Here is a 15154-nt window from a genome sequence, read left to right as displayed (position 1 = left end):
CGGGATTGCGGTTTCAGCGTAAATTTTTCATGATTTTCAAATGTTTAAAGGCGGCATGCGATAACCCGTTAATACGTTAATAATTTATTTCAAAACGCAAACATTCTAATTATATCTTTGAACGTCTAGTTTGATCGAAAAAAAAAAATTGAAAACCTTAGCCACGAAAACCGAAACGGCAAATTATCCAGGGGAGGCAATTAGTCGAAATGAGTAGAGTCGACAGCATGCACGAGCGAGAGTTTTCCACACAAAAAAACACTCGCAAATTTCAATTCTGTTTGCTGCGTGTTTTCCCTATCTTCACCTTTCTGCATAGCTTTTGCTCATTTTCTGTCAGATTTGTTAAAAAGTTCAAGACAACCTTTTACATCATTTTTTGTACAAAGAAATATATGCCGGATAAATGAAATAGAAAAAAACAAATATAGGAAAACCCACTGTGTGTTAAAACCAACAAAGTTTAGCGATTCAATGGTTTACTTTACCAAAGCGTGACGTTTGCAACAGTTTTACCGAATACTTTATCGACGAGAATTACTAAAATTTAACATTCAATACTGGGTTTAAAGTACAATTTATACCAAAAATGTTTTCGCTGCTTTGATTTTCCGCGGCAAAAGGATAACCGTTAGATACAAACCTAAAATATTTTAAAAGCAACTGTTACTTCCCCCGCAAGTGTTCCAGACAACGGCCGGTGGTTTAAAGAATTTTCTTTTAACACATGTATTTTATTTATTAAAGTTTACCTTTGTAGAGAAACATTGCTTTAACACGCTAACAGTGTGAAAACATAGCTTGAATAATTCGCTCGTGAAATGCGGGTTATTTTTTCAACTGTCACGGCGAAAAAATTCCGGATTTTCTAGGATTTCAACTCGGAATATTGAGTTGGCAAATTTAAGCATAATTTTTCTATTCAATTATAGCATTTCTACTGAGGTGAATTATTTAACCATAAGGAAATGGCTTTAGCAAAAATGTATATCGTTAAAGTTCGTATTCTCTGAATTGTTGTAAAACAAGAAAGGAAAATTATTAAATTCGATTCAACAGAACGCTTGATAAATCAAAGTTGCATTTTTACCGAGAAAGAAAAAACTAAACTTACCTTATGAGCTGACAGTAACAATTATATCGTTAAACTTGACGTAAAAAGACAGATTAAATGCAGAATTCGCTTGCCACAAGTCGCGAAAAATTATACCAACGCCACAAAATCAGTAAATAAAACAGGAATGGTTAACCGAAAAAAATAAATTGACTATAAAAACGCGAAATGTGAGGCGTGCGGTCTGAAATGTTAGCGAGACGTGACGATTTGACATTCACTGGAAAATGATCGACTGACAATAAGGGAAAAGGAACACATTTTATGTAAACTAGCAACGCAGTCCTATTAAAGCTATATTTGCAACACACGCAATGTAAACAATGTTTTAACGGCTTTAAATTGAAAACTTCCTTCCCATCAATCCATCAAATCCGGTAATTAGTAAAGCAAGTTTAGCCTGACAAGGTTAAGGGCAAGATTTAAATTTTTATCTTTTCCTCAAATTAATCAAAACACTCAACTTATTTCCATTTCCTACGAAATTCTAAATTAGCATCAAGAGGCACGTTGCTCTCTCATAGCTAATTTAAAATTATGTCACGTTCGCTTCAATTTTGAGAAAATACCACATGCAGTTACTTGTAAACATTTTTTTGTTAATACTGATAACAGATAAATCAAAATTTTTCCATTAGCTTATAGATGCAAGAAAACATATGTTCTTTTGTTACAAGTATATTGGCAGGCGTCAAAATCTTTCCATTTTTTCCTTCATTAAAAAAACATTTTCAGATGGGAAATTGACATAAATCTCTCCTTGGAGATTCAACAAATCATCTCTTGCAAATTCACGAAAACTTATGCATGTTAAATTAAATTCACGGAAACATCCAGTTGTACAAAACGCTCTCGTTGTTTGGAATTAACGGAAACGAAAATCCATAAATTAAATTACCGACAATTAAAAAAAAAACCTTCAGGGTTTTTGCACAAAATTGGCCGAGCCCGCAAATGTTACTTTTTTCGGTCAGTGAACTGCTAAGTGCCGTTGCTAAGTAAAATACTAACGTCACGCAAACGTAACAGCTCTCGGTGAGTTCTCGTGTTGAATTTGATTGGTCGATTCCAGTCGGGAACTTTTCGGGTGATTTACGAATGTTGTAACCGAATGATTCAGAGAACTCGGAAGAAAAGAGAAACTTTATATAGAAAACAACTTTTCTACAGTATAATAGATAAAATATTAATGTAAGTTTGCTATGCTTAGTTTTATTCGTGAAACACACGCCACAGCATTTATCGCTCTCAGAGGCACCCAGAAATGCGAACGTCTACATGTATTATGTTGCGACATTTGTACTCTCTCTCTCTTGTTATGATACGGCACGATCCTGAAACAAACTGGGAAAACGTATCTGTTATACCCCCCTCTCCCCCGGGGGCTGCTTCTTGTAGTGGACAATACGGAGAGGCTCCGCCCGAAAGAGGCACCTTTTTCAGGCTGTAGGCATTAAAAAGGGTAGTAACTTCACGAAGAGGTACCGTAAAATTCCGGTAATAAGCCCTCCCCCCCCCCCCCAAAAAAACCCCCCCCCCCCCGAAATTTTTTTTTTTTAAATTTTCACCCCCTTTTTTTTTTTTTTTCTTATATTACCCCCCCCCCACCCCCCCTACCCCCCAAACCAAAAACCAGGAAAAAAAAAAAAAAAAAAAAGAAAAAAAAAATAAAAAAAAAGCCCCCCAAGGGAAAAATTAAAAAAAATTAAAGGGGTAAAAAAATGGGGTAAATAAAAGGGGTACCATTTTCTGTCAGAGGTATACAAAAATGTTGCCTTTTCCCAAAAATGGTGAATGAAAAAGTAAGGGTTTGGAGCGGAGCCACCGAATATAAAAATGTGAGTACCCTTTAAAAAAAATGAAATACATGTACTAGGGAGTTCACCATAAATGGTTTTTAACAAATAGAGGATCCAATCGATTTTTTTTTTTAATTTTGAAACTAAAGATTCGCCACGACAATAGCTTGGATGACCTGTTTTTCTATTGTATGTAAGAACATGGCATTTATCTAAACAGCATAAAAAAGAATTCGCCGAAGCAAACGATTTTGGGGACGCATGTTCCTTTCTTTCAAACCAGAAACCTGTTCAAACGCTACACGTTATTTTTGCAGCGCGCGCTAACGTGGTGCCTTTGTAAATCGCGTGTAACAGCTTCGATTATTCAACTGATGAAGGCTAAACAATAGCCGAAACGTTTTGAAAAATAACATCAAAAAACTGTCAGCAGCAAACCACTAACAAACTATGTCATCCCCTGACTACAATTACACTATTTTTAAAAGCATGTTGTGGTTTAATATCTAAATGAGTAAAAGCTGGCTTACCTGTCATGTACCAGAGCCATTCACTTTGCTGTCTTTCGTAAATTTGAGGATAGAGAGTCTCTCTCTTCCAGCCTTTCTTGCCATCAAAACTTCACCGCTCATTCCATACGACTTAAACAGACTGATAATCTCATCTAAAGAAATACAGTATACAAACATGATAATAAACAACCGTCAGATGTAAAGCTGTGCTCTCAGGATAATTGCAGGGTGCCCAAAGGCTTGTATGTAAGAAATCTTGCGTGCCCAGCTCTTAACAGCTTTTATAATAGCAAAGTTATCTAAGACGTCGCCCACAGCCAAAAGTAAGTTGCCTCTGGCAAATTACTTTGGTAGATGGGGTACTCTCTATAGTATTGACAGGGATTAAGTCTGTCCAAGCTCAAGTGGCCCATAGAGCCGGAGCTTATCCCGGTAACTTCCATAGCATTAAGCAACTATGAGTATTGCTACTCCCCCCTGGATGGGATGCTAGTCCATCGCAGGGTTACCCCCCGATGCACGTAAATTCGCCGTTACACATTCATACACCTGTGTGAGAGAGGCACTGTGAGAATAAAGTGTCTTGCCCAAGAACACAATGCAGCACCCTGGCCAGGCCTTGAACCCGGGCCGTTTGACTCGGAGTGGAGCGCGCTAACCTTTAGGCAAAGAGGGGGGGGGGGGGGAAAAAAAAAAAAAAAAAAAAAAAAAAAAAAAAAAAAAGGAGGAAAGGGGAAAAAAAAGAGAAAAAAAAAAAAAAAAAAAAAAAAAAAAAAAAAAAAAAAAAAAAAAAAAAAAAAAAAAAGAAAAAAAAAAAAAAAAAAAAAAAAAAAAAAAAAAAGAAAAAAAAAAAAAAAAAAAAAAAAAAAAAAAAAAAAAAAAAAAAAAAACGGGGGATGAAAAAAAGGGAAAAAAAAGAAAAAGAAAAGTGTAAAACAATTTTGACCAAACAGCTCGCGAGTTTGCCATGTTCTAATGGCCAATGAGCTAAGTTTATTAATATTAAGTCGAAACATGATGAAACTTCCTGGGTAAACTTCAGAAACCTTTGGAAAATGTTGGGAATTGAAAAGTTCAAAAACGGCAGAAAATGGTCCAAAATCTTTGGAAAATCGTCAAAAACATTGTAATTAGTAGGTAATTAGTAGGTAGGGATATCACATTTATCTTCTCGTGTTCAAAACCAATATCTCACTCATTTGCTATGCTTCCTCGTGAGCTATCGTTTTGAACACTCGAAGATAAATTTCATATCTCCGTGCAACCATGTATTATCCTTTATCTATAGCTAAACATTTCTTTTAGTTAGGCTCACATAAACATTGAGGCAGAGATTGCACAATACAGACTGGAAACCATCTTGTTTAAAGTGCTACTATGATCAAATTTTCCATTTCCATTTTTTTACATTTTTCGTGTACAATAATACTTTCTTACTCACCTTGCCAATTTTCAATCCATTACAAACATCAGAAGTCGTTTTGTTTTAACATTTATTTCCGATATTTTACGGCTGCCATTAAACAACCTTGTTCCAAGGCTTGGTTGGGAATAGGGAGAAAATGACGTCAAAGGCAAAAATACCTCACGGGTTGAAATTATAATAACAATATGTATTGAAAATCACGCGAAAAGCAACAAAAACTTTGGGCTTGTTTTTTGTGCAATTTTCTATGCTGATTGTTATTCTAATTTCAACCCGTGAGGTATTTTGGAGCCTTTGACGTCATTTTCTCCCTATTCGCAACCAAGCCTTGGAACAAGGTTGATTAATGGTGGCCGTAAGTTCTCTGTAATAAATGTTATAATACTGATGATGTTCGAAATGGATTGAAATTTGGCAAGGTGAGTAAGAAAGTCTAATATTATTGTTCACGACAATGTAAAAAAATGAAAATCAAAAGTTTGATCATAGTAGCACTTGAAGTTATACCTGGCTTGTTTTCAGCTACAGTCACAAGGTAAAAACATCCTGAGCTGGAAAGAAGTCCAGAAACAAGAGGAAACAGACGATCCATCACCTGCATGTTAGACAAAAATAGTATTATGGCTTTGTAATGAAGTTCCCAAACAGCCAAACCCTGGGGTGTACTCAAAGAAGTTTTGTATGGGGAGGCTGTGCCCCGAGCTCTTACCCCTTACCCTTTTATATACCATTTTCCCAGAAATTGTACCCCTTTGGTATACCTTTTCATGAAAAAAGGTACCCCTTTTATATACCTGAAAGTCATGGTTTCGACTTAAAACATAACGTTTTCTTGTCATTTTCGAGTAGCGCTTCATAAATTTAAATAATACAGCCATGAATATTTGCATCTGTTTGAAATATTTTAATTAAAGGCCCTTTCAAAAACCTAATTGACAGATTTCCATACCCTTTAGTACACCTAAACTTGTGAAATCCCTACCCTTTTATATACCTGAAGCCTGAAAAAGGTACCCCTTTCGGGCGGAGCCTCCCCGTGTAGGCCATTAAATAGGGAGTACCCCCCCCCCCCCCACGGGGCGGCCAAAGATCCCTGGGTAATAAAAATGAAATATCTCCTTGAAATATATAAAAAAAAACCTCTATGACATAGGTCATAGAATTTACCAAACGATCAACATTGGGAAATTTTCTTGAGGGTTAAAGCAATTCTCCTAACTAGTGCTGGAAGAAAATATGCATGGAGAACTTTAAGGAGAATTTTAATGTTGACTATAGGTTTAAAGGGTTATTAAAGCAAAGCAACTGTCTCTTAGACAAGCAAGACACATTGAGTAAAGGTACATGTATATTGCAGTTTTCAGTGAAATGCAAACTCTGAAATTCAATCCTCAATCAATGGTTCACGCTTTTTGCTGCCGTCAATCATCTAAGCGGACCTCTCAGGAAACAGAGCTCTTTTTAACTGGGTCAAAAGGTCACGTCTTTCAGTTGTGATTGGTGGATTTGATCCATTTTGTTCATTTCTGTTTTTCATGGTTCGTTGGTTGTCACCATTATTATGATTGACGGCAGCAAAAAACGCAATCGTAAGTCGCATTTTGAATATCAGAGTTCGCATTTTCACTGAAAACCGCAATAAATCTTTTTATTCTGCAGCAACTACAGTTTGTGATATCTTGTGAGAAAAAAAATTGTATGGTGGCCACAATAAAAAAAAGTAAGAAATCTTAAAGGCTTTAGAAACAACACAAGAAACAAATTAATCTTCACCTCTCTGCCTTGTTTTCCTCCGGCCCAAGATGCCTCAATGTTATGACTACTGACCTAACAAATCAGAAGATATTGACACAATGTAAATTTAATAAACAGCATGCCATTTATGTTTCCCGAGGGTTCCTATTAAATAATTTTTTTTTTTTCCAAAAAAAAAAAAAAAAAAAAAAAAACATTAACTTTCCTACCTACAGGGTGGGCGCTTATTCGAGGTTGGGCGCTTAATCAAATAAATACGGTAACTTGTAAATATAATTATAATTATTTCAAATATAATTTGTCTCCTTCTTTTACGTTAATTTTTGTATTAGTCCTCCTAACTTCCTAGGAGTATTTTGCTTTGTGTTCTTTGCAGAAGTCCAGATTGCTTGTTGCACTAAATAGTGACCTAAAATTGATCTCTTTTCACATCACATCTAGTCCTGTTGCTAGTTACCAGTCTTACTTGGTGGTCAAGGGCAACAGATTCCGCTGACCACCTCGTGTTTTGAGGCGATAGACTGACGTCATTGCCAAGAAATTACCTAAGAAGTGAATATTGGGAAAAGACATTTTTCTTACCTCATCAGACTCTGTGACAACATAAGGTGGGTTAAATATCAAAACATCAACTTTTCCAAGAATACATGGAACAAGGCATTTGACCTGCAGGGTAAATTAGTGCATTACTTTTATATTCAACATTATTTCAGTTAATGATTTCACCTCTGAAAAATGAGACCCTCTTTGGGTATTTTCAAAGAATCACAAATGATTGCATGTACAACAGAAAAAACAAAGATGTCAAGGTCGAAGGGAAGATATAAAACTTTCTGTGATCAGATAGTATATTGAGATATAAATTGCATGCAAGTAAAGTGAACTTAAAAAATAAGGGGAAATAAATGTTTTAAATACATCAAACAGTAAACCTTCATAAACAGAATGGTGTCAGCACCAAATCCCAACAATAATTTGTTTAATTTTTCTTAAACTGTCACTTATGCTTTTTTAATATTTATTTGGCTGTGAATTATGCTGACTTTATAAGCTGTGATGCTGTGAGTTTAACAAAATGAATTTTAATCTGCTGAAAAAAAAAATATATATAGTATGAAAACAAAGTCTGCAGGTACCCATAGAGAGGCTCATACTGTATTAAATACAATGTAGCAAACTTCAAGACATACATGTAGTTACGATTATATACCTTGAGGAACTGACAAACTACATTACATTGTACAACTACATTCTTTGCGATATCTTGGACCAAAATTGTGGGAAAATTATCCCCAGACATAAGATCAGCTGAAACTTTAAATATCTTTAGGAAACAGATACGCAAAATACGATATTAGTCTGCTCATAGATAATGGCTGCAAGGGCTGTTCCCTCTGCTGGACCTCATAATTATTTTATACAGTTTTAAGTATTTTTAATTCTCTTTTTACATATTATTTTTTTATATCTGCTCATCATAATTATCTTTATATAGCTTTAAGTATTTAAAATTCTCTTTATAAATAATTTTTAATATCTGATTATCATAAATATTTTATATAGCTCTAAGTATTTTTAAATTCCTTTTTACATATTTTTTTAATACCTATTAATTGTGTCCCCAAATTAGTATGGGATTTTTCCAGGCTATGTGGCCTTGACACATTAATAAAGTTTATCTATCTCTTATCTATCTATCTATCTATCTATCTGATGAACTAAAGCATGTATACACCGAATGCAAATATGGCAGACCGCTTGGTCAGTGCTTGGAATAACCTGCATGAAAGCGATAGGTCACCGGACCTTATTTATTTACGAGAAAACAATGATTTTTCTCTCTTATTCATGAGCGCAGTAAGGATGCGCAATGCAATACTAGGGAATTATCAATTACCTTAATGTAACTTACCAGGTCTGTTACAATGCAACACACATTGACTCCATTTTGTTTTGCTGTTTGTGATGTGCACTGTGTAGCAATAGGGTTTATATCAGTGGCTCTAACAGATTAAAGATTAGTAAAAAATTAACATTTGTTGCACCTTTAAAAAAACTCTTGAGCTGAGTAAAAAAAGTATTACACTAACTGTAATCGTGACATAAAGAGCCAATATTAAATCGTACTTATTCAATAACTATATTTTTAAAATGCTGCATGCATCTTCTAAATGCATTCTTCCCTTGAACAGCATAATTTATTACCAGGTTGGGTAATTAAATGTATCTTGTATCAATGCAGGATCTTTGTTTTTTCTTATGACAATTTCGCAAAGAATGCAATTCATTCTCGTCCCCATAGCCCTTTTGTTTCTCTTAGCTGGATTGGCATGAGAAAACAGAGGTCTCTGGAGAGAATTTTTTATTGACTGTTTGAAACAAAGAATTCCTAAACGAAAGTCGAAAACGTAACAACTCTCTCATATATTCTTTTGAAACTTCATGACTGCATACATGAAGACCAGAAGTCCTAGAATCTAGGACTGGAAATTCTGTGTCCCCAGAGCCCTTCGTTTCCTCGTGCCAAGGCTCAGCTGGTTAAGAGAAGCGAAAGGGCTCTGGGGACGAGAATGCCACTGCAATGGGTGGTCGGAACCTGTCAATTTCAATTGTTGTTGTCAATTATAAGTTTATTGATTGACTTTGCCTGGCTTTTTTGGAGCACAAAATATCTTAATTAACCCCCCCCCCCCCCCCCCCACACCCACTTTAAAAATGAACCCCTTTGGATCTGCCATTAACATTTTGTAAGGGCTGTACACTTTCCTGTTTAAGGGTGGATTTCACTGGGTTTTACTAAAAGCAGGCCCGCGGCCCGGCGGCCCACGGCCCACGGCCCGCGGCCCACCTATAAACTAAAATCAAAGAAAATCCAAAGACGAATCTTCAGGAGTCTTCTTCATCGAAAATCGAACGTGAACTCACTTAAAATTGAAAAGGAAAATACTTCAGTCTTACCCACAATTTCCGCTTTTTAATATAATGAACACCAACTTTAACATATGGCTGGTCTTTTTCTGGTATTTGTTGACAGATATTTCTTCATTAATCACGGCTTTTACCATGGATTTTTGTGTTACAATACAAGAACGTGCGTTTGCAGAACGTTCGTAGCTTAGTAGCCAGGCAGTCGATCGGACGTCAATATGAGACTGGGGCGAGAACGAACAAGCAAAACAAGATGGAGGCGTTCGGGTTTCGTTGCTATCGATAAAAAAAGATTGGGGAGCCATCCGTTGGAGATAAACTTGTTGCATCAAGAGTTTCATAATCAGTTTGGCGAATTTTTCATCAAAGTGCAAAACGGGGAAGAAACATCCAGCCTCCACCACGCGAATACTTGTGGTATTCTCCCTCTCGTGTTGAATATGGGCCATTGTCGGCACTTCAAACAGCTTTTAGCAGTATTTGAGGGGTCTATGTACAAAAATAGGTGGGCCGCGGGCCGAGAAGTGGGCCGCGGGCCGCCGGGCCGCGGGCCGTGAAGTGGACCGCGGGCCGTGGGCCGCCGGGCCGCGGGCCTGCTTTTAGTAAAACCCGATTTCACTTACAGGTGTATGTCCAGGATTGAACCCAAGTATTGTTTAATGAGTAATTCATGTTTGACTGTGTTATTTAGCATTTCCATATTACTTCATATTTGACAGATTGTGGTGTGTTTTCATTTGGTGAATTTTTATTAATGAGGACACTTTGTGATGCCTGTCATGAGGAACGTGCATCTCATTAGCGTTCAATCCTGGACATATCTGGTGGATTTAAGGTCGCGGGGGACACCAACAGCATGAATAAATTCATGAAGCGAAATTTTGCTTGACCTGCATCATTAAAAACGCTTTTTTCTCGACTGTTATGGGTGCGAATAGGTTAAAATTTTACAGAGACATACAGTACTGATAGAAGATTATAAATGTGATCTTTTAGTTGGTAGATTGCACTTAACGGTGATGTAACAGCCTTGTTAGTTCCAAATTGGGAAGAATTTGATTTTGGGGCTGAGTTTGCGGAATGAGTAGGAGACAGCACATTGTGATCTTGTCAAAAACTAATCAGTCAATACCTCTAGGGTGTCATAACAGAAGCGGATTTTTTAAAGTTTGCCAGCAAGTTATGGTGGTTTAAATGTGCAAATTTGAATATAATGCCTTTTCTCTCTTTTGAAAAGCGCTTTTTTAGAATTCCGCTTTTGTTATGACACACTACAGTATGCCTAGTTTACCTCTCTGCAGTGGCAGCTCATGATGCTCATTCGAGCTGTATTCTCAGCCCCAAAATTGTCGGAAAAGTCCAAACTTTGAGATTTCCGAAGGTGTCCCGATCAAAACACGGTTTCCAAATGGTAATTATGGTAATTATATTCCACGCTTTAATTGTGAGAACAATGCGTTTTTTAACAAAAAAGGAATGATTGTTTATCAGTGATTAGTAAATTCTCAGCTCCGACTATCGCATTTCTAGCTCTCTGATTGACTCAAAAACTCCGACTATGAGCCATTAGTCGGAGGTGTACCTAATATGGAAAATAGTGCGCGTGTGACCGGAAGTTATATGCTCTTCTGACCACTTTGTAAAATTACTGAAATAAAAATCGGCGGCAAAAAACCGGTTTGAGAATTTACTAAAACAATTCACCCATTCGCCCTTGTTGGATATCAAGTGATAATAACCAACTCGCGCTACGCGCTCGTAGGTTATTTATCACTTCATATCCAATGCGGTCTCATGGAATAATTGTTAAATATTACTGAGTATGATAACTCTGAGTTACACGAATATTAGGCCATAGACTTCCTTCAATCTAACAAATAAAGTTATATTAAGCGTTGTTGTTGTAAACTAGGTAAAATCTCTTAATAGTTCAAGCATTTTTATGTTTTAGAAATCAAATAAAAATGTTTTTTTTTTCAGACCCCTAATTTACTTTTGAGTAAACATTTTGTTTACAAACAATTTCACACGCGAACACATCAAATCACGCCCGCGCTCATATCTTTATGTAAATACTCGCTCGTTAAGTTGTCGATGACAGTCGTTGCACTTCGTGCATACGCTTTAAATAAATACATAATGATAAGCCAAAGGTGTCCCCCGCGACCTTAAAGACAAGAAAAAAAATAACCAATATTAATAAAGTCTAAAAAGGGCAACTTGACATAAGCTTACATGTAGTGTGCACATGGTCCCAGAATTGATGCCAAAAATGTAATAAGAGCTCCTGATCCACTGCCTATCTCCACGCACAGAAGTGGCCTGTGTACAAAATGAGGTATATTAACCTTATTAAACTAAGGTTCACAGTTTTAAGTGCCAATGTAGTTGTGTGTCATTCAATTCCAAAACCAAGACCCAAGACCTCGAGCTATACCTTCTATCTTTCAGAAACTCTGCATCCTTCTCTAAGGCATCCATCATAAGAAATGTATCCTCGGCGGGCTCATAAACATTTTGGTAATCTGTTTGACTCAGATGAGAAAACGAAGGAGTTGGAAACGACATTGCAAAGGTTCGAAAGAATCTTTCGCGCTATTAAAGCTCAATCTCGTTGGCCATGTTGTCCGTGAGGTTGGCAAGGAACTTGGAACTAGTGCTTAGTCTTCCTCAACCGTTTCCACAGGGTCACGAAGGTCAGGATGATCGGACCCCACTTATTACCTTATTATAGGAAATTAACGCTTCATGAAATTAACGCGAATTTCAAAAATTCGCGTTAATTTAAGTCGCGTTAATTTTTGTTAACGTTAATTTCCGTGCCGTTAATTAAGTGGAGCGTTAATTTCCGCGACCTTAATTTCCATTATTTTGGCCCCAATTTTTCGATACATTCCAGACGTTCTTATCTCTAGGGAAAAGTTTTATTTTTTCAGGGTGGACGCTCGAAGCGGTCAGATTCCTTCGCTTAACCAATACGTTTGGGTTATAAGTATCACGAACATTGTTTCCGTGTCGAATTATACGCCTAGTGTTAAAATAAACTTGTTCCTTGTTAAAAGGGTTTAAAATGTTTTCAAACTCGGAGCGCAAATAAAATTTTTAAGCGTGAAATATTTCGTCTGATATCATCCAGACTTCATCAGTCACTGAGGTGGTGTTTTTTAAGATGAATGTTAAGAAGACATTTCACTGCCTCGGGGGAGTTAAAATTCTGTCATAAATTGGAGCTAATTCAAAACCATTGTCTCTATTTAACAACGGTTTTCTGAGTTTTATCTCAATGGCCTCTTTTACCCGGCGTTTAAAGGTGTTGATTTCGGTGGCTAACACTTTTGTCTTGCTTGTGTCTACCGAGTGGCCCTCCAGTCGACAATGTTCATGAATGGCTGACGAGTTCCTCGACTGATGTTCTTTCATTCTGGTTTCCAGTAAACGGGACGTTTCGCCAACGTACTCCTTGTTGCACTGTTCACATTGAACCTGGTACACAGTTCCGCATTTCTTTAGATTGGACGTTTTGTCCTTGACATGTACCAATTGCGACCTCAGGGAATTTACGGGTTTATGAATAAGTGTGACCTCGTGTGACTTAAACGCTCTTTGAAGGCGTTCAGAAATTCCTTTGATGTATGGCGCTGAAGCGTAGATTTTCTTCTCGTTTTCGGGCTCTTTCGTTCCAGACTTGGAATGCGGTATTGTTAGCATCCAATCTGGGTAGTTGTTTACTTTCAAAGCTTGTTTCACGTGTTGGGCTTCTCTTGTTTTGTCCTCGTCCTCGGTAACCAAGGTCTGGGCTCGCAGCATCAGGGTGTTAACTACAGCTCTTTTGTGTTGAAGATGATGATTTGAGTGGAAGTTCAGGTACTGATCCGTGTTTCGGTCATTAAAGTCGTAAACATTCGCATAAATACTTCTAGTAAAACCCCAATTGTTCAGATTGTTAAAAAATGCAGGATGATGCATTTTTGAAAGCATACGTGACAACCTTGAGGCGGCCATTCTGATGTCGTGTGGCATAAAACTCCGAAATTCAAAATGTTATATCTTAAAGACGGCGGATGCTATCGAGCTGAAAACTTTTAATAAGATATACATTAAGGACCGAGGACATCTAATAGTCAGTGAAGGATATAAACGTGATTCTTGATTTTAGAATTTTGATGACGTCACGTGAAAACCAAAAATAGTTACTGTATATATAGTGGTCCAGTGCTAGCCTACATGTATAGCTTCTTGATGACTGGTAAATTAGTTTTTTTATATACAGTAGAACCCCGGTAACTCGAACTCGGATAACTCGAACAACCCCGCTAACTCGAACAAACTTCCATTTCCCTTGGATTTGAACTCACTTTTCAGTCATTTTTACTCGGATAACTCGAAAACCCTGCTAACTCGAACACAATTTCGTTTCCCTTGATCAAAATGTGGGTCAAATTTACCCGATAACTCGAATCTCGGTTGTTGCAACTCACCATGGTTGCCCACTGATTAGAGCAACAAAACAGTTGTCAGCCTTTTCCCACTCTTATCTACAAATTTATGATCGTTTTAGAGTTTCTGACGAGATAAGTTTAATTTGCACTGTACTGTATACTGAAGTGCTGTAAAATCAGTAAACTATCAATAATATTATTAACTTGGCAAATTAAATATTCAATCTATCCCGCTAACTCGAACAAATTTTCCTTTCCCTTCAGAGTTCGAGTTACCAGGGTTCTACTGTATATGCAAATTAATAAGCGTTTAGGGATATAACTCTAATAACCCCAGGGGGGGGGGGTACTCCGGCTTGTTAATGACGGGGATGATCGAATGGAGGCAAAGTCTTCCGACATTACCCAAAAAAAAAACCCTGGACCAAAAATAATCCCCAAAAAATCCCTTGTCAAATTATCCCTAAATTGCCAGGAGTAATAACATAACACAAAGAACGCTCGTTTTGTTTAAGCGTTTAGGGATATAACTCTAATAACCCCAGGGGGGCACTCCGGCTTGTTAATGACGGGGATGATCGAATGGAGGCAAAGTCTTCCGACATTACCCAAAAAAAAACTCTGGACCAAAAATAATCCCCAAAAAATCCCTTGTCAAATTATCCCTAAATTGCCAGGAGTAATAACATAACACAAAGAACGCTCGTTTTGTTTATTCATCATACCATAAATCCGCCAAGGCCGCACCAAGGCACTTTTGTTCGTTTTTAATACCCGAAAAATCCCCTATCTAAATCAAGTCACCCAAAAAAATCATTTCTAAATTTTTTAACCCAAAAAAATCCCGGAATCGAAAATTTCAAACCCAAAAAAATCCTTCGATCATCCCCGTCATCAACAACCTGGAGTACCCCCCCCCCCGGGCCAATAACCCTCTTTTCATATACACAAGACACTTTTATGACTGTAATTTACTTCATTTTTTATATACCACAATTTGTATCTATTTATTTTTATTTATAATTTAATATTAACAATTGTGTTGATATTTTTACTTTTTAGTCTTATCTGGTGAAACAGGGTTTTATTTCTGTTTTGGCGATGTTTGTAGAGAGGCTGTTTGGAGTCAGGGTATTACCTGGACTTCCCACACTATGTAAAACATGCCAATGAATAGAAAA

General features: G+C 37.0%; 1 protein-coding gene across 6 annotated transcripts in view; it reads right to left on the bottom strand.

The window, feature by feature from the left end:
- Window positions 1–12157, bottom strand: part of LOC144664765 (methyltransferase HEMK2-like) — a 206513-nt gene extending 194356 nt beyond the window's left edge. For 3 of the 6 annotated variants that reach the window (XR_013572846.1, XM_078525971.1, XM_078525970.1), the window contains exon 1: window positions 3444–3577. Coding sequence is in view for 2 of the 6 variants with exons in the window: in XM_078525972.1 (XP_078382098.1) it covers window positions 3447–3577; window positions 5359–5446; window positions 6625–6678; window positions 7189–7272; window positions 8519–8609; window positions 11770–11856; window positions 11972–12102 (666 nt within the window). In the remaining 4 variants the exon portion in view is untranslated. Of the gene's footprint in view, window positions 1–1114; window positions 1351–3443; window positions 3578–5358; window positions 5447–6624; window positions 6679–7188; window positions 7273–8518; window positions 8610–11769; window positions 11857–11971 lie in introns of those variants that run through there. The other 3 variants (XM_078525972.1, XM_078525973.1, XR_013572847.1) reach the window with 3 other exon arrangements.
- Window positions 12158–15154: the final 2997 nt, after the last annotated feature.

Source organism: Oculina patagonica, chromosome 9 (assembly GCF_052425735.1).
Source record: "Oculina patagonica isolate OP01 chromosome 9, crgOcupat, whole genome shotgun sequence".
Lineage (NCBI taxonomy): Eukaryota > Metazoa > Cnidaria > Anthozoa > Scleractinia > Oculinidae > Oculina > Oculina patagonica.
This window is presented reverse-complemented; position numbering and strand designations above follow the sequence as displayed.